The sequence below is a fragment of the Podarcis bocagei genome (assembly GCF_964188305.1).
Source record: "Podarcis bocagei genome assembly, chromosome: 5".
Classification (NCBI taxonomy): Eukaryota; Metazoa; Chordata; class Lepidosauria; order Squamata; family Lacertidae; genus Podarcis; species Podarcis bocagei.
In genome coordinates, this window is record NC_138129.1 from 23,830,500 (window position 1) to 23,855,313 (window position 24,814).

The following is a 24,814-nucleotide window of genomic DNA, read 5'->3' on the forward strand; positions in this document are numbered from 1 at the left end:
ACCACACGTCCGGAAAAAAAAAAGAAAAACACACAATCTGAACTTCCCTCCGTCCTTTTGATAAGTATCGAATATCTCCTTCCATTACGTATTTGATTTTCAATCTATAGTCTTAAGTTCACTTGCTGGTCGTTCAAATTTCAAAGGATAGCTGTGGTTTGGTTCTCATATTGTTCCGAAAAATGCAAATTTGATATTTTGTCTACTCTCCTTTTTAAGCTGTCTGGTGGCCACTACTGCATCTTGTGGGGGTGAATTCTACACCTTAGCTATGCACTGTGTGAAGAAGTACGTTTGTCTATTCTGAATTTCCTATCATTCATTAGATAATTCCCAAGTTCTCATATGACCACACATGCACACAAAACATCTCCCTATCTTCTTTTGTCACACCATGTACATTTTTATACCCCTCTATCATTTCCCTGTCTAAGTTACTTTTCTTCCCCTAAAGTATAAAGCCCCGCTTTTTAGCCGTTTCTCATAGGGAAGTTTCTCCATCCTCTGACAATTTTCATTGCTCTTTTCTGCACCTCTACCTTTCCTACAGCACCATTTGCAGGAACTAGAACTTTGCACAGCACAGCAAGCATGGCCACACTATAGATTTTTTTTTTTTAAAAGGCAGTTTCATCATGGGCAGTTTTGCTTTTCACCCCCTTTCCTCCAGTGTAAGCTTTCACACCCACCAAAACCTGGATTTTGTCAATATCTAAGTAGCAAATTAAAAATGGCCCTCAGTAGCCCCCACAATTGTTTTATGAGGTGGCCTGAATCTTCCAGAGACCAAACATACTAGCTTGAATCCATTATACAGAGATCACTCCTGCTAAAACCAATGGGATTTCTTTCAAAGAGTAATATTGGATTGAAATGCAAGACAAATGAGGCAGGCAGGAGCTCATTCACTCTGCATATTTATAAGAAAATGACTATAGAAGGAAGTAGTAGCTTGTGCAGAGCCATTGCAGGGTGCAAGTTGCAATGCTTTTCAATGAAATTAAGAGACACATTATTCTGTGCTCCATCACAGCCTTTTCACAAGTCACCTCCACATACAGCCTAAATGGGGTGGGGAGCAAAGCTATTGATTGACCTTCTGCCCCCACCAACTTACTCTGCATGACATCTGCAAAGAGGATGTCCTGTTGCGTGCTCATAGGATTTCATGTGATTCAGAACCCCATGCAATCTGGATTCCCCTTTTCATGTAGCGCATAGTGAATTCACCAATGTTGAGGAGTGGGGTGGGGTACAATATGATGTCACGGTCAGCAGATACAGCCCATCCCCTCTCCACTGAGCTGACACATAAAGGCAACCTTGTGAAGAGGCAACAAGTGTTCAAATAAGCAAGAAAGGTGCAAGCAATGGCAGCTCGTAAACTGGAGAGGAGGGTAGCCTGCAGTCATTGAGCAATTATTGACGGAGAATGGGGCTGGGACATACCGTGGGTTGCTGGCACCCAGGGCGAGGCGAGTGTTGTGCCCCCTGGTGGACTGGGCAGCGGTCAGTCCCTTCACATGCCAGTGTCCAGTCAAGGAAGTCTCTCCTTGCAAACTAGCCCTGTTATGTACTAAGCTAGGATCCTAGAACAACAGGCAGGTAGGATCCTAGAATGCAACAACTTATTGGCCTGCAGGAGAAGACCAATCAGGCTCTAGGAGGGAAGCAGAATCAGCCAATCAGATGGGACTCATTGTGTAAATAATGTATATAAAAACCTGAGGTTTTTTTTTTTTGGGGGGGGGGAATTCAGTCACTGTTCTACAAGCTGCAGTAAAGAGCATGAAATCACTGCAGGACTCTGAGTATATTTCAAGCCCCAACCTGGGAGCAGAGATAAAGCAAAGAAACACAAAGGCAATCAGGTCAACGCATGTGGCTCTGGCAGTGCTTTACTGCCTTCCTCTTCCATCCTTCCTCCTTGGTGGGCAGTGGTGGCAGCTGCCTCCCCTCCCTCTCAGCTGGCCCAGGGGAAGAGGGCATGTGGGTGTCCTTTCGCCAGCTGGGAGCAGAAAGAGGCACTTATCTCCCCACAGATCTTGCCTTGATGAGGGAGCCCATCATGGGAGTGTCTGGTTGCACCTCCTCAGAAATTTGCACCCGGAGCCATCGCTCCCTTGCCCCCATGCTACACCACTGGAATGGGGCTCTGTGCACCAATGGGTGCAGGTACGGCTGCAGACCCATGAGCTCCCAATCTGGCATGATATATCTGACCTGGGCGCTGCTGGCCATTCAGCAGCATTGCCTGCATCTGGCACTGCCTTAGCTACCCCTGGTGCCTCTAATGTTCCCTTCCCTGGTCTGGGTCTACAGTCATTGGCAGTGGTCAGCTGCTATTATCCAGGGGTCAGCAAACTTTTACAGCAGGGGGCCGGTCCACTGTCCCTCAGATCTTGTGGGGGGCTGGACTATATTGGGGAGGGGAATGAATTCCTATGCCCCACAAATAATCCAGAGGTGCATTTTAAATAAAAGGACACATTCTACTCATGTAAAAACACACTAGTTCCCAGACCATCCACGGGCCAGATTTAGAAGGTGATTGGGCCGGATCCTGCCCCCGGGCCTTAGTTTGCCTACCCATGCTATTATCCAACCTCTCTTGCAAGCTTCCGCTTGGGTGCAAAGGTGCTCAAAATGTGCAGGCTTCCACAATACAGTGGTACCTCAGGTTAAGTACTTAATTCGTTCCGGAGGTCCGTACATAACCTGAAACTGTTCTTAACCTGAAGCACCACTTTAGCTAATGGGGCCTCCCGCTGCTGCCACGCCACCGGAGCACGATTTCTGTTCTCATCCTGAAGCAAAGTACTTAACCTGAAGCACTATTTCTGGGTTAGCGGAGTGTGTAACCTGAAGCGTATGTGACCTGTAGCATATGTAACCCGAGGTACCACTGTACACAGAACCTCTGCTCCTCAAAGATCTCTGTGGAGCAGGCATCTTGTTGAGAGCACACAAATACAAATCGAGAGAAGCTCTCCCATTAAAAGATACACTTACTGTTGATACCTTTGCTGCTTCCACCTCTGTTCTGCTTCTCTGCAATCAGCACAGCGAAACTTCCCTTCTGTGCTTTGTGAATGGGTTGCATGTTCTCACCTTGAGGTGAATGGAAATGTTAACTGGAATGTGGGGGGAGAAAAAGAAAAAGAAACAACTTGACGCTTGTCCAAACCTACTCGTGTTTATACTGGAGCCTAGGAGTGACATCAGAGCAGGGAAGAGTATAAACACTTGCAGGGCTTTACTCGCAGACTTTAAAAACTTCAGACACGCTGCTGTCTCCAAACTGCCTGGGGAGGGATGTGCTGAAGTGTCAGAATGAAACTCCAGCTTCTCTTGATCTCCTTCCTTTGTCTCCTTTCCAAGGTAAGGAAGCTGGGAATGTTTGTTTAGATAGCAAGGATCTTTCCCCCACTTACAAAACAATTTATAATCAAGCAACTTCAGTTTGGCAACTGGAATAATTAAAGGATACCTTCAAACACGAATGTGTCTTTTTAATGTGCATGCTTAAGTGTCACATCTGTGCAAACCATGGAGAATGTGCTGTTGTGAATAAATGTTGAAAAGCCAACTTTTATCCTTTGGCACCACGGTTCCCATATTTTAAATCACTGTATTTGGATCTACTTCATTAATTGTGCCGGTACCAAAGTCATGTGCTTATGCTAGCAGAGGAGGCTGCATAGTAATCAATTAAATAGTTTCTTCTGCACACTCAGTTCTCTGTTTTACAACCTCAAGAGGCACAAAGCCAAGCAGCTGGCATTATTTTTCAATATTGCTCAATTGTTGTCCAACTTTTGCTCCGGGAAATACAGAGAAGCACATGTACAGCTGATGCCTCCTGCAGGATTGCACAAGATGAACAACACAGTTCATTTAACATGTACAGTGGTACCTCAGGTTAAGTACTTAATTTGTTCTGGAGGTCCGTACTTAACCTGAAACTGTTCTTAACCTGAAGCACCACTTTAGCTATTGGGGCCTCCTGCTGCTGCCGTGCCGCCAGAGCCTGATTTCTGTTCTCATCCTGAAGCAAACTTCTTAACCTGAAGCACTATTTCTGGGTTAGCGGAGTCTGTAACCTGAAGCGTATGTAACCTGAGGTACCACTGTATACACACACACCAGAAAACAATTTAATCACTTGAGAGTTTTCCAGTGGATTTAGAACACTGCTTCAGTTTCAGTTTTTGGAAACACACTGTAAATGCTGAGATCGTTGCAGTTGCCTGTCTTTAAAAATATGTAATGCATGGACTGGATACCTGTGTGAAAATACAACTGGGTGTTACTTAAGGACACAGCAACCCAGAATATAAAGCCTAGGAGAGGTAACATTAATCAGATCATAGCAGATATTCAGCATATCTACATCCAAGAATAGCCTGTAGTGGTGAGAAGCAAGCCCATGAAAACAAATACTATACCTCAACAGCTGTAAGAAGCTGTGCATTATATCCCAATGACATCAATTCCCGTTTGGTCATATTATCCTAGGAAATAGAAAGGTGTGGTTTGCTTTTCCTTACTGCACACTCTCGGTATGACTCAATGTCCGGGATAGCACAATTGATCAATTTTTAGATTATTCAAATAGCACTCCTGTGAGTGACTCTAGGTAGGTTTTGTTTCCAAATTCTGTGAGGGAGATGAAAGGGCATCATTTGATGAGTTACACTGCAAGAGATGCTGAACATATTAGCATCACAATGACATTATTTTCTTTCGAATGCAAATAGATCACCATAAAGAAGAAACACTGACAAAGAAGCTCACCTTGAGCAGATTCTTAAGAAGGCAGGTTCTCTTATAATCTTTGACCCCTGTCTACTGAGTAGCGCAAGTGTGAGTTATCACAGACACTAGTCCCTTTCTCACTTCATTGGAAAGGAAGGAGTGTGGCAGGCAGTATCCATACTAAACACATTGCTTTTTGGCGGGGGTCTTGATTCACCACTTCCCTTCCCTGTTTGCTTTAACGCAGGGGTAGGCAACCTAAGGCCCGTGGGCCGGATGCGGCCCAATCGCCTTCTCAATCCAGCTCGTGGATGGTCCAGGATTCAGCGTGATTTTACATGAGTAGAATGTGTCCTTTTCTTTAAAATGCATCTCTGGGTTATTTGTGGGGCCCATCTGGTGTTTTTACATGAGTAGAATGTGTGCTTTTATTTAAAATGCATCTCTGGGTTATTTGTGGGGCATAGGAATTCGTTCATTCCCCCCCCCCCAAAAAAAAAATAGTCCGGCCCACCACATGGTCTGAGGGATGGTGGACCAGCCCACAGCTGAAAAAGGTTGCTGACCCTTGCTTTAACGTGTCCACTGCCTCTCTTCTTACCTCAAGGCCTTATTCATGTGTCAATTAGTTCATTTGTTCATTCATTACGTTTTTATCCCTTCCTTCCTTTGCTGAGCTCAAAGTTGTTTGCCTCCTGTGAGGTAGACTAAGCTGAGTGTAGTAGACTAAGTGATCGGCCCAAGTGAGCTTCTTTGTTGAATGGGGATTTGAGCCCAGGTGTTCCTGAATCTAACCTGAGTTGGCTTTTTTCATCTTTCCTTTCCCCTTCTGTGCCATGTCTTTTAGTTGGTAATCCATTAAATGATTGTATATAAGCCACTCCGGAGTCGTTTTTTATGAAGAGTGGGGTGAAGTTGCTATGAATAAATAAAAATGCTTGCATCTGTGTATGAGGTACATGTCCTGGGAAGATATGGCTTAGTGTGTGTGCAATTGTAAATCACAAGAAATCATCTGCACTTGAGATCTGTGCTCTGCACAGAGATGTTATTTTTTTGTAGAAAATGTGATATTATAGAACACTGTTAGTCTGGAAACACCACGCTTGATTTAACAACAGTGCTTTTTCAATCTTGACAAATCATTTAGTGTTGCATCTAAAACAAGGATCATGGTTTGTTTTGTACTAAGAAACCAAGATTGGTAAGCCAAGAACAAACTGTGGCCAATCATCATGGTTTGGAGCAATACAGATCAGCCTGAGGAGTACAACTCTGATGAGGAATGGCCAGGATCCTGAAACTCCACAGGAGCAGTGGAGTAGTCTTGATTTGGAACAATGGTTTGCTGAGGGGCACAGTTTGGGTGACAACAGTTGGGCAGAACTGGGAGGTGAACAGCAAGAAGAAAAACGGGAAGAGAGTGAGCTAGCAAACTCTTGCTCACTGGAAGATGTGCAGCCTCTTAGTTCCAAGGCTAGGAGATTAGATAAGGTGGCTTCGCAAAAGGCTGAAGGTTGAGAGATCAGGTGGCTAGGAGACAAAAGGATGGAAGTGACTAGAGGGAAGTCGGTGGAACCTTAACTGGGAGTACCTGCACTCTGAGAAGGGTGGCTTGTTCTTTTGCTGCATTCATTAAACATTTCTGTTACTGGTAAGAGACTGCTTTCACTTTGTACTGCTTATCTACGGCCAAGGGAGGGAGGAAGCAGTGCCTCTGAAGCCTGACACATAATGATACGTGGACTACCATGAAGTCCAAACGTGGCCTATATGTAATTAGAGTAGTAACCATAAAAAGACCCTGTGTTGTGTTCAGGCATATTAATGGCGCCCTGTGTCCTTATGTACAGCCCAGTCTCTAGATTTTTACCTTCCTCCTTGACATGGACTAGGAGAATCCTTATCAAAGGCTACAAGCCTTCACCTAATGAAGCTGAATGAAATACAGATACAGTGGTACCTCGGGTTACAAACACATCAAGTTACAGACTCCGCTAACCCAAGAGTAGTACCTCGGGTTAAAAACTTTGCCCCAGGATGAGAACAGAAACCACGTGGCAGTGGTGCAGTGGCAGTGGGAGGCCCCATTAGCTAAAGTGATACCTCAGGTTAAGAACGGTTTCAGGTTAAGAACAGATCTCCGGAACGAATTAAGTTCATAACCAGAGGTAACACTGTACTAAACTCTGTGTTAGTTTAGACCAGGGGTAGTCAACATGCTTTCCTCTACGTGTTTTGGACTACAACTCCCATAAACTCTGCCCATTGGCAATGATGGCTGGGGCTGATGGGATTTGTAGTAAAAAAAAATCTGGAAGGCACCACTGGTTTAGAGACTAGCCCAAAAACATATCACCAAAATGTTGTGGTGCAGTCTGTCAATTTGGAACACACCCTTTCAATGTATTTTAGAAGCTAGGAAGATGCAGAAAACTATTTATTTATCTTGCTTCTCTCATTATTGATGTAACAACTTTACAAAGGCACAGAATTTTCCAGCCTTTGTTATGAGTTATGCCAGAGGACACTCAGTTGGATACTTGTTCGATTGATACTAAACTAGCTGATACTATTACTTTGATGTTAGCCACCGTGAGCCTGGTCCTGACCGGGGAGCGCAGGGCATACATCTAAGGATATTCATCCCATCTTAAGGTGCTTACTTATTCAGTCACTGGTCAGTAATGAAAACACAATAAAGCCAATATCAAAATCAAAGTTGACCATAAATCAAAGTTGACCATCCATCAATACAGAAGTGAGCTTCAGTCACGTGATTCTCCTGGTATTATTGTTTGTGAGAGTCCCTATCCTATTAACTGCTACGTATCCTTAGCTATGATTGATCATTGGAGGGGTTCAACTACTTAGAGGAGTCAGTCACATAAAGAACAGTTCTTGCCAAATCAATAGTTAGGCCTCTGCTTGGAGGGAGGCCTATTGTGCTCCTCAACCGACCCCAGCCATTTTAGGTGGAGAGGGATTATAAAGCAGAGTGTCTTGGTGAATTGTGCCCCAAACGTGTAGGGGCATCAGAAGAGACCTGCTGGAGTGGGCCAAAGGGCCATTTAGCCAGCATGTTGCTGTCACTGTGGTGAGATGCCTATGGGAAGTCCACAAAGGAGATTCCAACTAAATATCAGGAAAAACTTCCTGACAGTAAGACCTTCTTTGACAGTAGAACAGACTCCCACTTGAGGTTGTGGACTCTCCTTCCTTGGAGAGAATTCCTTTGTGGGAATGTTGAGGGTGGCAGGAGAGGATATATTGTTTATTGATATCCTTCCTAACTTGCGCTAGCAAGTTCCTTTACTTAACAGAGTGCATTCCCCTTTACACAGCAAAAAACTTGTTGCAAACTTAAGACAATACGCAATTCAATCTGGCTTGTCCAGATTGAAATGTGTTCTAATATTTTCCTGGTAAGACCCCTTGAATCCCTCCTAAAAGAATAAAGACACCACAGTCTTATTCATAAGTAACAGAAAGAAAGTTTACTCACGATCAGGCAGAGCACAGTGTGATCCCTGAAGGCAGGCTTTAGGCTTCAAGTTTGTAACATATTCAAACAGGTTTACCCCATAAGGGAGATTTACCTAGTGACTGCAGGCTAGCAGTCCAGCAGTTCACAGGATGAAAGGAAGATGGAAAAGAGAGAGAGAGGCAGCATGCCTTGTCCTTTTACCAGGTCTGGAAAGGTCACGCCCACCCACTAGTCGCATGCAAGGAAGGATGCTCTAGGCCAGGAGGAACAGGAAGTTTCGACTGGCTGGACCAAACATTCCCTTGCATGTCCACTCTAGCGAAACAAGGAATGTTGTATTTGACTGCTCCCAGTGAATTCCTTCCCACATATTTAAGCAGAGGTTGGACGGCCATCTGTCATGGATGCTTTAGCTGAGATTCCTGCATTGCAGGGGGCTGGACTAGATGACCCATGGGGTCCCTTCTAACTCTTCAACTCTATGATCCTATGACATGCAAGACTTGAGCACAACAGCCCTCTCTCCACCTGCGATTCCCAGTAACTGGTATTCAGGAGAATGCTGCTAGTAGCCATGGTTTGTGTACCTAAAAAAGAAAGGCATTCAGTGTCACTACAGTGGACGCTCGGGTTGCAAACGTGATCCATGCGGGAAGCACGTTTGCAACCTGCAGCGCAGCGTGCGGACATGTGCGGGTCGCGCTTCTGTGCTTCTGTGCATGTGCAAAGCGCAATTTAGTGCTTCTGCGCATGCGCAAGTGCCAAAACCCAGAAGTAACCAGTTCCAGTACTTTCAGGTTCGGCACGGTGCGCAACCTGAAATGGCACAACCCGAAGCGCCTGTAACCCGAGGTATGACTGTATATCCTTTTAAAAAACTTATTATTATTCAGCTGCTCATTTCACCATGTCCCTATATTCTTGCGCTCTCTCTCTCTCTCTCTCTCTCTCTCTCTCTCTCTCTCTCTCTCTCTCTCTGCAGGTGTATGCACAGCTTTGCCAGACTCCATGCTACTGCCCATGGATCCCTCCACATTGTCCACCAGGCTCCTCCTTAGTTCTGGACGGCTGCGGCTGCTGCAACATATGCGCCCGCAGACTGGGAGAGCCCTGCAGCTATCTACACATCTGTGATCGGAGCCAAGGACTTGTCTGCGATTACAGCGCTGCCCTGGTGGGGAGAGGAGGAACCTGCAATTGTGAGCTATTCCTTCTTGCCTCTCTTTGCAGGAGCCCCTCTGTCATTTAGCGGGATGGAACTGGATCCCTCAAATTGGGCAAAGCCAGAAATGTCTAATGCATACGGAAAGAACGCCTGAAAAGATTAGGAAACCTGCAGGGTGCCCTTGAAACACAAGAGTCCAAAAGCATGTTGCACTCCAAAATCTTTATTAGATCTGTGAGTCAGGGCCAAAGTACACATGGCTAGCCATCATTCATGACTATCTTGTGTTTTAAAAGTGTTAATAGTAACTGTGGGAATTACAGGGTAGCAGGGAGAGGAATTTGAACTGGGACTGCAGCGCTGGGGTGTGTGTGGATTTTTCAATCTCACATTATTCTTTTCAGTTAACACCCCTCTCTCAAGAAGTTTCTATTGGTCCTTTATGGCAAGACATGCAGTTGTTGTATAGCTTTTTTAGGGACGGGGGCGATAATCAGGAAAATTTGTGTGGAAAGGTTTAAAACTTTGCTCCTCTGTGCCATGGCCCTGATCTAAATTCCAGATACCCTGCTGCTATTATACTCATACCTAATAATTATGAACAGCCGTAGCAAGACAGAAAGTGCCATACATAACTAGGAAATGCTCCATATCCTGAGAAGTACTAGTAAAGAAGAATATTTCACTCACCAAAGAGTTAAGGGCCATTGTGACATCAGCACTCGATGAACCAATCTTCTCTCTTTGCCCTCGCCTCTGTTGGCATGCGTGAAAATCCTGAGTGTTGAATGGCGCATTGGTCCACGCTGGCGATTCCAAACATTCACACCCTTTGGTGGGCATTTCGCTAGAAAGGGGTGATGATGCTCTCACAGGGCCATAAATCAGAGGCTGTGATGACAGTCCTGTAAGTTGGTGCACAGTGCAGGCATGGCTATATGTCATGACTGTGTCTTCTCTATTCTTCCCCTGGAGCTCCCATGGCAGCAGGCAGGAATGCAAACAAAACTCAGCAAATATGCCCCGATTTCCTGTCCTACTTTGGAGAGTTCAGGTCAGCTGACAGGGATGTGAGTTAAACAAATATCGGCCTTTTACAAAATAACAAGACCTAACTTGGAACAAAGTGACTTTCCTGTTTTTTAAAAGCTTTCTAGAAAGAGCAGGAGAACGGTGACCAACTCTTGGAAAGTTAGGGATCCCACACTCTGAGGATGGAGTCAGGCTTAGCTTGGGTATTAGTCCATTAGGCAATTAAACAAAACATGGATATCAGAAGCTGCCAGGTAGGAAACTACTATCTAGTTTGCCTTGTATTTTCAGCCCCAGCAGGTGGCACTCCCAAGATCTCAGGCAGAAGTCTTTCACATCATCTCCTGCTTTTAACTAGAGATGCCAGGGATTGCATCTGGAAATCTCTGCATGGAAAGCAAAGTTCTGTCACATATTCATCCTAGCAGGAAACAAGGCTGTGCTTGTCACTGCCAGTTAGTAGAAATCAGGGGTTCCAAAAAATGTGGTCTGTGGACCTTCTTTTGAGCTTAATTTGGGTGGTTTGTTCCATATCAGCAATAAATATTCATATTGTTTTATTGTCCACCAAGATGATCTGCAATTTTCAAATGCTCCTGGGCAGGGTAAATTTGGGAACCACTGATGTAGATAATCCTGAGCTTCCACCCTTCCAAATGACCTGTTTATTGGGCATGATTTGTTTGCCACGAGATTAGATGATGTCACATCAAAGCAAGTGTTGTCCCAGACTTTCCACTGACTTTCCCTGCCACTTTCCCTATTGCAAACAATCAGATCTTTTGAGGAAGCAGATTTGTTGTGCAACAGCTCCAAATCCGCTTTAATTGTGCAACATGAATTTGCAGGTGTATGGCTGAATCCCAGCTGAAAATTTCGACAGTCTGGACATCTTTGATAGACCAATGGTCTGACACCGTATAATACAGATTTCTATGTAAATTGTTTTGGGCTGGCCCTGTTCATATGAGTGCAGAGAATTCTTCAAATAACCTGGTCTGAAATTGTTCAGATTTCACTTCCCATTCCCACTTTGGAATGTTGCCAATGGATTTCTTGGTTTCTGAGCTTCTCCATGGAAGACTGTGCCACAGCAGAAAATCCAGATGGAAGGCCAACACAAGGCCTGACTGTGTAACGGCTTTTCACTCCACCTTATATTGTCTAGCCAACCTTCTGGTTTGTGGAGTTGCATCTGTAGGAGAATCTCTGACACAAAAATATTTCTCATAATCATTAGGAACAATGTACCTCTCATCTGTTCTTGCAGTGGAAGAAGATACATGGACTCATCAGTCTTATAACTAGTCTTTTAGCCCAAAATGTTAAGTTTTAAATAACCTTTTTAGTTTTTGGCTTTTAGGCTCAAATGTACTGGGTTTCTGACCCTAATTCCTGATACCTATGTAGGGAATTCAGTGGAGAAATTCCCTTTCCTAAAAACAAAAACACAGAGCCAATTTCAGTTTCAGAATGTGGAAGTACCATATTCCATTGCTGATCATATTACATGGTAGCTCTGTTACAGACTGAATGCCTACATTTGATTTCTCCCATTGTTTCTGTCTACTCTGAATGTGGACTACAGATGAGGACGACGACGACAGCTGCGAAGTGAATGGGAAGATCTATCAGGATGGGGAAGTGTTCCAGCCAAGCTGTAAGCTCCAGTGCCGCTGCTCTGGAGGAGGTTTCACATGTGTCCCCCTCTGCAGTGAGGATGTTCGCCTCCCCACTCCAGATTGCCCCCATCCAAGGCGTGTGGAGATCCCAGGAAAGTGCTGCCAGGAATGGATTTGTGAAAGACAAGACAGGCAGATCTTGACGGATACCATGGCAGGTAAAACTCAACAGGTCCTGGCCCACCTTTTTGGTCATCACTTTGTTGTTGAAGTTACGGCCCAAACCAGCCTTGCATTTAAGCACTAGCCTGGTAGCCGGAGCTGAAAAGCTGTTGCATGCAGGTGAATGAGGGGGCTTGCAAAGGTGGCTACTTAGACATTGCCAAAAAAAGAGGAAAGGCATTGCCTAAAAGGAGGCTCTAGAGTTTCCTGGAATATGCACGTGCTGATTTACATTGCAGATTTAGAAGTAATTTCTGTAATTTAAACAAGCACAATGCATCTCCCCATCGTGGGGAAGACTGTGGCCAGGTGACTTGTATGTACCTGCACAGTCTGCTGTTCAGGTGCTGCTAGTCTAGGCCTTAAAGCATTTGCTTCAGAGGTTGTGCAGCTTAGATCCTCAACTGGAGTTAGATGATTCGGTGCACACTGACACTTGCTGGAACTGAAAGTTCACTGGACAAATCATGTGCAGATTCCTCCTTTGGAAGACCTTGCTAAGAATGGAACCAAGGAGCTATTTCAGGAATCCCTGGGTGGAATTCAACCTTGCACTTGGTGAACATTCTGTCAGTGCAAGCATTGCAGTTTACCAGATGGAATAATACCCCATGTCCTCACCCCACACACTGTTCTGAGGCTTCTCCTAACACTGAAATCCCAAGCCAATTTCTGGGGGCACAAGAGGAGGAAAGGTGGGAAAGCTCCATTGACCTTTGCACTGGCAGGACTCATTAGGGGCAAGCCATGCCCTCTTCTTCAGATTCACTTTCATATAACTCTCTCCTCCTTCTCTTCTGTGAAAAGGAAGCCTGAAAGAACTTGGTTTTTTCTGGGGGTGGGTGATTTCTATTGACAATTATAAAAAAAGACCTCACAAGCTTCCTCCTTAAGCTTGTTTCTTCCCCAAATGTAAACATTGTTGTGTTGCTGCTCTCAATAAGTTGAGCTATTGGCACAGCACAGTTGAACATTAAAACATTAAAACTCCGAAAAACAAAACAAAAACATTAGGGAAATACTGCAGAACTACTAATAAAGCAGAATGGTATGTGGACAGTCCAATATAAATCCACCACAAATCTTTCTTCTTTGGCAAACACTTGTAGCTGAGTAAGATTGTCTTCCATAAACACACTTTTAACAGTGGGTTCATAAGTGCCTGTGAAGGCCAATTCTGGATCTACCCGTCCTTCCACAGTGAGAACATAGATTTCTGGGCGGGAGTTGATCATGGTGAGGATTTGCCAAGCGTGCTTTCCTCTTAGCACATTTCTCCCTTTCATCCTGAGTTCAAGAGTCTTCAAAGCCCATGGCACCTTTGGTAAAGGCTGTTCTCCAATTGGAGCGCTCGCAGGCCAGTGTTTCCCAATTGTTGGTGTTTATACTACATTTATTTAGATTTGCCTTGAGAGAGTCTTTAAACCTCTTTTGTTGACCACTGGCATTATGCTTTCCATTTTTAAGTTTGGAACAGAGTAGTAGCTTTGGAAGACGATAATCAGGCATCTGCACAACATGACCAGTCCAACGAAGTTGATGTTGAAGAATCGTCGCTTCAACACTGGTGATCTTTGCTTCTTCCAGTACACTGTCATTAGTGTACCACAAATATGTTGTTATTGCATCCATGACATGTTACAGAATACACCTAAAAACAACAACAACCCACCCTCAGTCTGGAGGAGGTCCTAATTCACAAAAGCTTAGGCCACAGCAGTAATAATAATAATAATAATAATAATAATAATAATAATAATAATAATAATAATAATTTTATTATTTATACCCTGCCCATTTGGCTGGCTGCCTCAGCCAAACCTGCGAATTTTTCAAATCCCAAAAAATCCTTCCCATTTTTTGCTACAAAACTAAGAAGGCTATTCCTCTAGAGGTTGTTACCATGAAATTTATGAGCATCCATTTTAATGAAGCTTCTTTCTTTCATTCCCTGCTCAGCACAAAGGCTCCCTGGGACAGCGTTGATATTGATCCCCTATGCATGTGAACAGTGGAGCACTGAATGGTCCGCCTGTTCTGCCACCTGTGGCGTAGGGATCACCACGCGAGTATCTAACCAGAATCAGTACTGCAGGCTTGAGACCCAAAGACGCTTATGCCTCCTCAGATCCTGCCAGGGTCTGACGGGAATAGCCAGCATGGTAAGTGATGGGTCTGTGGAAAAAATACAAGAAATCTCCACCAGGGCTGAAGTTGCTTTTTTAAAGGAGGGAATCCCCACCACATGGCAGACATATGTCAGGTGGCTAATGTGGTTACTGTCACAGAGAATTTCTTGCGTTGGAGACAGAGCAAACAAGGATACAGAACTAAAGGGCAGGAAGAAGGGGCTGGTCAACAAGCAAGGGAGGGCAAGGACAAAGGAGGAGGTCCTTCAATGGGGTGAAGGACATTTGTGAGTGTGAAGCCTGACTGGAAGACCATGGCTTGCTGAGGGACATAATGGAGAAAAGTCTGTATGTGAATGAGCAGCCCAGCAAGCCAGCTTTTGGGTATAGTTGTGGGAAATACATATTTGTGAAGCAAGCCCAGATGGGTAGCTTAATCTGGAGAACACGAGACTCTTGATTTCTGGGTTCTGGGCTCAAACCCCAAGTTGGGCAAAAGGATCCCTGCATCGGAGGGGGTTTGGAATAAATGACTCTCATTGTCCCCTTTCAATTCTACCATTCTAGGTTTCTAGGATCCACTCACAGGCTAAGCGCCTAGGGCTGCCCTGTGTTGATTTCCCATCCTCTCCTTGTATAACAGCCTCATTCAGTTTTCCCTATTACAATGGCAGAACCGGGGGGGGGGGGGTTGCTGGGGAGGGAAGGCACAGAGGGGGAAAAGTTCATCGGGTGTGTGTGACCTTATTCTCACATGTTAGATTCCCAAAACTGGAAGAATGCTCATATTAATACTTCTGCCCTAAACAGATTCCCTCTACAGAAAGTCCAACTGGCTTTGATGGAGTTAAGTTTCAAGTCAGCATGCATAGCATTGCAGCCTTAATTCTTAATGCCCAAATCATGATTCAGTTATAATTTGCATATGAAAAGTGCCTTTCCTTCAAGTTAGCCACAGGTGTCCAGTGAAGGGGGTGGGGCGCAACTTGTCTGAGGGGGTTGCTTGCCCCTCTGTTACCACCTATGTAACATGTGCATTTCCTCAGGCCCACAACTTTGGATGTTCCTGGCTGGGTTGAGCAAATGCACATTTCGTTGACATCAGGACATAGAGCAGCTTTTCCCAGCCTGGTGTCCGCTGGGCATTTTGGACTACAAATCCCATCAGCCGTAGACAGGGCTGATGGGATTTGTAGTCCAAACCATCTGGAAATCTGGGGGAATCCGGCATAGAGTAAATTTAGCCAGACATTATGGAGGGGACAGTTCCTTATAATATTGTTTTCCAGTGCAGGGCAGGAGGCATTTTAATCTTCCCCCACCTGCCGCAGGGCCCCCCAAATTCCTATGACTAGCCTTGTCACCTACCTCTACCTAAACTCTCCCTAAATTCTCCATGGACCACCTAGCTGTGTGCTAAAGGACCGAGCATCTTAAGAAAGACATTCTCTTTAAGTCCGATATAAATTGTTCCAGCAAAATCAATACTTGCAATTCGACTGCCAAGCTCTGTAAGTGGCTGAATCCCCAAATAGCAATGGACCCTCTGTGACCCAAAATGAAGCAGCGTGATTTATTGACACAGCTGGAGCTAAATGAGCTACCTGGCTGGATTTAAACTGGCCTGTTTTTTGGGGAGGGGAGGTTGTGCTGTTTTCCTCCTTCATTGAGGAGGGGCTCTGGCTCCACCAGGAACAATTCGTACTTTATAGCTTCTGAAGTGTGAAGTTTGGAGGGCTGTAACGAAGGTTACTTTGGAAGATCTGGGTGTGGCAGTTGATAGCGCAATTTCTGGGAAATAAAACACTCACACTGCTTTCCACACATCAAAGATATGTGTAGCGGTCGGTGTGGTGGGACAGAGCTGCAAGAGCACCTTCTGAGCACTAGTGCCGCTACAACTTACCTGGATGGGACTGGTGTAGGTCTGGGTGCTGGCAAGCTTGGGGTTTTGAAGAAACACTGGTAGGAGCATCAGACTGGTATCAGGAGCTGGGATTATGGGTAGGGCGGCAATAAATTACACAGCTTCAGTGAAATTATTCAAGGAAACAAGGTTGACTTATGAGGCAAGGCCTAGAGAGCACAGCAACTTGTCCCAGTAGATCTTGCCCTTATGAGGCAGCTGTGGGGATGGAAGGTCCCCACCTTCCCACAGTTGCCTAAGTCTCTTCCTGCCCCCTGGGTCCTTCCCAAGCAATCTGAGACTTCAATTTTGTGCCTGTCTTCTTGTAAGTTGGTTTTGGCATTTTCTGTTCCTGTAAAGTTGATTCAGTTTGGATCAGCCCAGGCTAAAATGTGTTCCTAGTGTCAACTGTGAAAAACAAACCCAGATGGAGTTTGGGAAGAAAAAAAATGTTTGATTTAAAGCCAAGGTCAAACTGCATGTTACATTAAGCACATTTCAGTGAAAAGTGTGCTCAGCAACGCCACTTAAGTCATTGATCAGTCCAGACAACAGATTTTCACCTATACATACTGATTAAAGGGCTCCTTTGTGCAGGTCTGATATCTATCTATCATCTAACTATCATCATCTAGCAGTGAAATGGTGCAACCCCCCCCCCCAACATATAGGATACTGAGATAGGGAGATAAACAAGGGAAAATTGGGAAGGAACGTTGCAAGCATACCCTAAGTACATCAGCACCAGATACATGAAAATAAACTCCAAAGAAAATCATACCCAAACTAGGCATTATGCAGAAGACATCATCATCATCATTATTATCTGAGAGTCTGCCAATTTGAACAAAAGAATAGCAGTCACAATGAGCATCTCAACCCGTTCATATCCCACCATCTGTCTAGTGAAAAGGGCCCACCCTTCGAATGTAAGGGAATAGATACAGATACAGAGACCCAGAAAAGCAATTCTGGGAGGGATAATGTGAGCAGGTGAACAACGGGAGGAGAAAATATTAAGCACCCCCTTCTCCTCCACTAAAACTGACAGCCTCCGAGGGCTGCTTCTCAATTGAAAAGAAACCCGGAGATTGGTGAGTTTTCTCCCATCCTCTCTTGACATCTAGTTTGGCCCTCTCATTCAGCTGTGCTTTTTCAGAGTATGTTGGAAATTCCACTGAGTGTGTTGCCTCCACAGAGAGGAAGAGGAAGCCGCTTGTAAAACCAGCCCGCTCCATTCAGAAGTTGATATACTGGCCTTATCCTAGCAGCTGGATCGTCACAAGTCCAAGATGCTCTCATTTCTTTGATAATGAGATAACTGCCTAGAAACAGAGAGAAGAAATGACCGTCTTTAGCTGGGAGAGAGGAAGAAAGCTAAAGTGCAGCTCTTCATCGCAGCCGACATCTGTCTTCTCCCTTGATTCCCCTGCAATTATGCTAGACAATGTTATCGTTCAGTGAGGGAAACCAGACCATATGTTTTAATACTGTACAATACTGATGTGTTTAATGCCAGCTTGTGGCTATTATTATAAATCCATCCATTGGAAAAATGATGCTTTGCAGCTACAGTAATCTAAGGAACTGTGTCTTGTTATTCTTTCTCTGTGTTATTATTTCACTGGAGAATAGTTATGGGGGAGCTGGGGGAGGGAAGGGTGAAGCAGCCACCACTGTTCAAACCAGGCTGTTGTTGTTAGAAATAAAAGAATAAATGCAATGATGAACTGGCTGAGGATGAATTGACCAGGGGTCGTTCAAGGAACTCGCAGTGAAATCTAATGTTTCGTGGCAAGCCCCAGGCAACATGCAGCAGAAAATAGACCTTATTTGGTATACAAGAAAGGGAAGAACAGCAGTATAAGAGAAACGGTGTCTGTAGTAAAGTTCAAGACATTATTTGATGCCCTGTGCAGCTGTTCTGCTTGTGTAAACATGAATAGGGAAAGTGGCACTGATGGTCTGAAGGACTTCTTCCTTTTGCTCAAACCACCAACAGTTTCCCCAAAGGTGGAAGGTCTATTTGACATTGCTGAAGGGTATTTATCATGTCTGTGACACCATTCATACTTTGCACTCAGAATCTCTACAGAACAGCCTTTCGTCTTTATTGCTCCTAGTTTATGGATTGGATACTAAGAACTCACAATATGCTCAAGGAAGCTACCCAAGAAAATCCCCAGCTGGGCAAAAGCCAATGTTCTAGCAATATTCTAGCAACCTAGCTGATGTGTTCTGGACTAACAGAGTCTTCAATGGTGCTCCCATGCAATATTTACTGCAGAAATGGAGGGCAATAGCCAATGAATGTGTCCCATCAGCACAATGGGACTTTTCGCCTCTTTTTTCTACATCTTTCCCAAATCTGCTCTGGAGGCAATGGAGAACCCCTACAACAGATGAGGCATGGGGGGCAGAGATATCCTTGCACTGATGGGATGTGTTACTCCACACTACTTTGGATACATCCTATACCTAGAGGTTCGGGTCATCTCTGCCCAGGAGGGACTACAAGCTGGTCCCTGTGCATCAACCTGAGATGATGGGACATGCTGCATACTACGGAGGCCTCAGGGTTTGTTGGGTAATGTGTGAAAAGGTCACACATCCGTATAGTTTTGTATTCTGCCCACACTGTGCCCACGTAGGTCTGCTCTTCTTCCCTGTTGCTTAATGCCCTCCTTCAGGGCCAGACACCCCCCCCCCCAAAAGACAAGCACCTGACTTTTCCAACAGATGACCCTGGATTAGGAATGGCAAGCACTGTTGTGTTTTGCAAATAAAGTCTGAAAACCTGTACTTAAAACTATCAGGAATTTCTTGGCCCAGGGGGAAGAGATCTAATACAGAAGGTGTTGCCATATTTGTTTCTGTGAAAAAGTCAATTATTTTTGGATTGGCCCCAGAGAATAAGGCAACAATTATCCTGCTATATCCAGCAGATACCCAAAATAAACAGGACACTTTCAAGCTGTCACCAAAACAAGAAGGTTCTTCTTCTTCGGGTGCCTTTGACATTTCTTGCTTTGAAAGGGCACCTGTCTCCAAATAACTAGGTGGGGTGGAGAGAATCTCCCTCTGAGCATCTTCACATTGTTAATGGAGGTGGCTAGGGACTTAGAAATAGAAGCACACAAACACACACCCTTCCAAATTACCAGGAACACTACACAATATCCAGCCCCAAACCTTTTGCAGCCTGAGGCGAAAATAAGAGACTCAAAATAGAAAAACAATGCAGCAGAGATGGAAAGCCATTTGAAAACAAACAAAGCAAAACTATTCCAAGCAGGCCATGGGGTTATCCAGAAGTTTTGTTGTGGGGATTGAAACTTCTAGCTGGACTGAAGGATGAAGTTTAAATGCCCTCTAATGGCCTTGCTCTAGATCTGCAGGCATAAAACTGGGAAATTGCGACTTGCTGTTTGAACAGTGATGAAGGCTAAGCAATGAACCTTTCTATATATATAAGCTGTTTATCGTTTGGATCTCTGACAGCAAAAGTGCATTTCCTCTCACTGTGTTTCTTTTCTTTACACAAGCCGGTATTTTGACCCACTCTGGTATGAGAAGGAAACAGAACTGAGGATGGGGCTGGCAAGGTAAGAGCAGGACTGGATTGTCAATGCATGATAAAGTTACATTTAGGATACCCATTATTATCTTGAGCCGGATCCCGACATGTTGCTCAGATCCTTTTTCTGACTTTTTAGTGTCAGCACAGGGCCACACAAAACACAATGTGGAACCCATATTTATCTACTTACACATATGTCTACTCTTTTCCCGTATAAGGTGGAAAGAGAAGCTCAAAGAGGCTGTGTGGACAAGGGGGGGGGGAGAGGGCCCCCCACATTATATTCCTGTACCCAATCATTTCAGGCACTTTTATATATGGAACATAGCAATATGCAGCATTCATTGAACAGCAGCACAACGATATTCAACAGCAAAACAAAAAGTAAACAAAGCACATCCAGAGATGAAGCCTTGTTTGAACTCTCTTCCTTTTTGTGAAGCTGGTATATGTCCTCAGGCATTTTCCCATAGTCTGACTGGGCTGCTACTGAGAGAGCCATTGCTTTCATTCCCTCCTGGTGAACTTCCAAGAGTCATCTGATTGGCTACAGTGGTGAAGAGGATGCTGCTGCACTAGAGGGATCTGAGCTAGCAGGGCACCTCTTGTGATCATCTTTCCAATACTGGAACAAAGGTGAGAGGAAATTTCTAGGGGTGGCTGAATGCAGAGAAACAAGGCTCAGGATTGGGGAACATTAAGCTCCCCTCACCAGTGGTGTCGCAACAGTGGGCGGGGGGGGGGCGGTTCACCCCGGGTTCCATGTCTGCGGGGGTGACCAGAAGTCACCCCGTGGGGGATCGCGGCAGCGCGAGCAGCCATAGCGCCGCCGCTGCCGCAGCCGCAGCCACATGTAGAAGATCCTCCATTCACGGCTGCAGCCGTGAGCAGAGGATCCCAGCACCATCCGTACGGCACTGGAGCGGTGCCGCTGGCAAACTGTTATACAGTGCATGTGCAGTGTCACTACATACGGCACATGTGTGCAATGCCGCACATGCGCTGTACTTAGCGGCGCGCCGGCGCTAGCGCTCCAGCGCCGTACGGACGGTGTCGGGATCCTCTGCTCACGGCTGCAGCCATGAACGGAGAATAGTAGTAGTAATAATAGTAATAGTAATAATAATAATAATAATAATAATAATAATAATAATAATAATAATAATAATTTACTATTTATACCCCGCCCATCTGGCTGGGTTTCCCCACCCACTCTTGGCAGCTTCCAACCGAATATTAAAAACAATACAGCGTCAGACATTAAAAACTTTCCTAAATGGCTGTAGTGGTGATGGAGGGATCCTGGCACTGTCCATACGGCGCTGGAGCACCAGCGCCGGCAAACCGCTATACAGCGCATGCACCAAATGTAGTGACGCCACACATGCGCCCTACGTAGCGACGCCCACCCCGGGTGTCATGCTGCCTTCCTTCGCCCCTGCCCCTCACTCATGCAGCCTTTCCGATATTAAAATATACACATACTCCCCTGTCTGTGTATGTTGGGAGTGGGGAACTGTTTTGACTCTGCGGGCCAGATCCTTATGAGATCCTGGATTAACAGGCCAAATTTGGCAAGTGGGTGACATTGCCCACCTGCCAATCACTTGATGTCACAATGACATGAAGCGATTGGGCGCTTTGAAGTCCCAAAGTAGAGACATCAGAGCAATGCACGGGGCCTGCAAAGAGTCCTGAGTGGTGGTTTAAAGACTTGAGGCTTGGGTTTAGCACAGCCAACCCACCTGCCCAACAGGTGGTAGAGTTGAAGCCTGTTTTACTTTGTCAGTGTGCACTTTATGGCTCCTGATTGTGCATTGGCAGCCGTGTCTGTACCTGCTCTGCAGCTAATGTCACATATGAAAGATGAGGTGGGGAGCAAGTGGATGTGGTTTGGGGGAAATGGCCTCACAGCCCAAACTTGAACCCCTGGTTTGCCAGATTTGGCCCAAAGGCTGGAGGTTTGCCATCCATGCTGTTTTATGCTCACACGTTGAATAAAAAACATGGCTTCCACAATCACATCTAGTTTGACCCTCAAGTCTTCTTTCCAGCAATAAAGTAATATGTTCTTTGGCCTGCAATAACAGTAAGACTGTGATTCATATCAAAAGGGGACTCGTAATAAATGGTGGTGAGGAAATTTAACAATAGCATTCTGTGGGAAAATCGAGGAGTTTGGCACTGGAAAAGAGGACTGGCAGCAATATATTGAAAGCAAAATTGGGCCACTCTTATCTAGGAAATGGAACGAATGATCAGGACAAACAGAAAGCAATATTTTTCAGTGTCTGGGCAGTGAAACATACTCCCTCTTAAGAAAGGTTTTGCAGCCCCAGAAGCCAGGAGACAAAAGTATAGCAGACCACCAAAGCATGTTACCAGAGAACTCTATTCTGAAGCCAAGCGTTGTTGTGGGATGTTTTACATTCCATAATAATATGTGCAGAGAAGGGGGGTTTACATCAAACCGTGCAGCCGAGCAAAATAAGTTACTGCCCATTTGGCCACCTCCTGGAAGATATATTGAGATAGGTTTGTTTGTGGCTTGTGGAGTGAGGGAATGATGAGAAAATGCAAAAACGGCTGCTGGCAATAGAAAAACTGACCCAGGCCAAGGACTGTGGAACTGGAAATAGCTAGGGAAACTGGGGGGGGGGGGACTTAAAAGGATTTATATATTTAAAATATAAATAAGGGAACTCAGATTGCTTCCATAAACAAATTACAAATCAAACAACGAAAGCTTCAAGTCATTGAAAGGTGCTTGGGGCAGTTTGTTCGGTTTCAACATGTGAGCATAAAATGTTCCAATGCCCCCTAACTGAACATGTTCAGAGCACCCCAAGGTATGAATATGCAGGCAGGAGCAAGTCCTGCTGTGTTCACTGGGTCTTACTGCCAAGGAAGTGCTCATACGATTGCAGCGTTTGCCTAAAACATTAGATGGCCTATCGGACTGCACAACAAGTCCATGGAAGTCACTTCCTAGAGAACAAGGAAGGAAGCAGAATGGCTGCTTATAAGGAGAACTCACCATACCATTGTTCCAAAAGTTGTGCGCTGCCCCCGCTCTCTGCTGAGCTTTGCAAATGTGCTTGCACAAAACTTACACAGAGATCAGACCATACTGTCTTTAATGAACATTTGATTTGTTTCTGGAAAGGTTATCTGACAATAAACATTCATTCTGAATTCAATGCTTGCACATTGATCATTCATAAGAACATAAGGAGAGCCTGCTGGACCAGACCAATGGCCATTCTAAGACAGCACCCTGTTCTCACACTAACCACCCAGATGTGTCTGGGGAGCCTGCAAGCAGAACAAGCACACACTCCCCTCCTGTGGTTTTCAGCAACTGATGTTCAGTAGCATTACAGCCTCCAGCCATGGAGGCAGAGCAAATCTATCATGGCTAGTAGCCATTGATAGCCTTACTGTTGTGTACTGAAGTTCTCACCCTGGGCCAGCAGGGGGATGCTGTAGATAGTTTTCACTCAGGTCCACATATGCAAATAAGGGATTGAAAGTGACGTTCAGGGATTGGATAGTTACAGAAAGTGGTTACTGTTGCGTTCTAGTGGAGCTCTATATAAGCAGGCTGGCTAAACCCTTCAGTTCAGTTCTGTTCTGGCCTGTGAATAAACAAGAGCTGTTTGAAGAATCACTGTGTCGTCTGATATGTTCACCCACAACTTAACACTTACTCTTCATGAATTTGTCTAATCCTCTTTTAAAGCCATCCAAGTTTGTGGCCATCAATGTGGGAGTGAGTTTCATAGTTTAACAGTGCATTGCATAAAGAAGTTCTTCCTTTTATTGGCTCCAAATCTTCCAACATCCAGCTTCATTGTCTTGCAGCTCACTGATGACCCAAGTCATGCTGCCTCCTTCTTCATTCTTACCTTGCTTGCCCTCTTTAGGCCTGAGTGACAGCAGTTCTATTTTGAATTTGTGCAGGGCCTGAGATCTAGGCCAGCATAATTGTGCAACAGCCTGAGGCTTTGTGAGGCTCTGCAGGAGCAGAGCGTTGTTTTTCCGACAAGCAAATACCTCTCCTTCTTCAGATGCATTGTGCTTTTCTGGCTAGATGTTGTTTTGAAGAAGCAAGAGTCACAAACAAGCACCGTTAAACTCCCTAGGTACACTTCATGTTATTGATTGATTTAAAAGATTGATAAACCTCTTAATCAAACAGGGTACAAGTACCATTGCTAAAATCCACAAACCAATTTTTTAAAAAACAACAACACACAAATGTGTATAAAACCATCAGCCTTAAAACACAAATAAAACCTTTAAAGTATTTAAAACTGATACAGGCAACTAAACTATATGTAACTAATAAAATTCCTTCCAGTAGCACCTTAAAGACCAACTAAGTTAGTTCTTGGTATGAGCTTTCGTGTGCATGCACACTTCTTCAGAAGTGTGCATGCACATGAAAGCTCATACCAAGAACTAACTTAGTTGGTCTTTAAGGTGCTACTGGAAGGAATTTTTTTATTTTGACTATGGCAGACCAACACAGCTACCTATCTGTATATGTAACTAAGTTATATATCAGGTTAGGCTTGCTGAAACAAACATGTTTTCATTAGGCGTCTGAAACAATACAGTGATGGCATCTCTCTGATGTTGATATTTGTGTCACCTACCAGCAGGGATTGGTTATATTTCAGGAGTTGAGGTTGTGTAGTATCTGTCAGGCTTCAGGGAACCCGACCCCCTTCCCTTACGGCTGCCAGCCAGAAATGGGAAAACAAGAAGTTCTTACCAATGTAGTTTATTCAATACAGGGGACGCTCAGGTTGTGAACGTGATCTGTGTGGGATGCACATTCGCAACCCGCAGCATTCGCAACCCATGTCTGCGCATGCGCAAAGCGTGATATAGCGCTTCTGCGCATG

The 24,814-nt window shown here is 44.8% G+C and overlaps 1 protein-coding gene across 1 annotated transcript; it reads left to right on the forward strand.

The window, feature by feature from the left end:
* The first annotated feature begins 3,221 nt into the window (after positions 1–3,221).
* CCN5 (cellular communication network factor 5) lies at positions 3,222–17,904 on the forward strand. Its single transcript, XM_081196706.1, has 5 exons — positions 3,222–3,381; positions 9,228–9,444; positions 12,031–12,282; positions 14,246–14,448; positions 17,520–17,904. The coding sequence occupies exons 1-5, from the start codon at positions 3,334–3,336 to the stop codon at positions 17,541–17,543; spliced, it is 744 nt and encodes a 247-aa protein (XP_081052832.1). The 5' UTR covers positions 3,222–3,333; the 3' UTR covers positions 17,544–17,904.
* The last annotated feature ends 6,910 nt before the right edge of the window (positions 17,905–24,814 follow it).

Excerpts from the sequence above, each read along its gene's own strand:
- CCN5 (XM_081196706.1), top strand. The coding sequence starts at position 3,334 with ATGAAACTCCAGCTTCTCTTGATCTCCTTCCTTTGTCTCCTTTCCAAG. Across the intron at positions 3,382-9,227 it reads TCCTTTGTCTCCTTTCCAAG|GTGTATGCACAGCTTTGCCA; the intron begins GTAAGGAAGCTG and ends CTCTCTCTGCAG. Across the intron at positions 14,449-17,519 it reads TGACGGGAATAGCCAGCATG|AGAGGAAGAGGAAGCCGCTT; the intron begins GTAAGTGATGGG and ends TTGCCTCCACAG.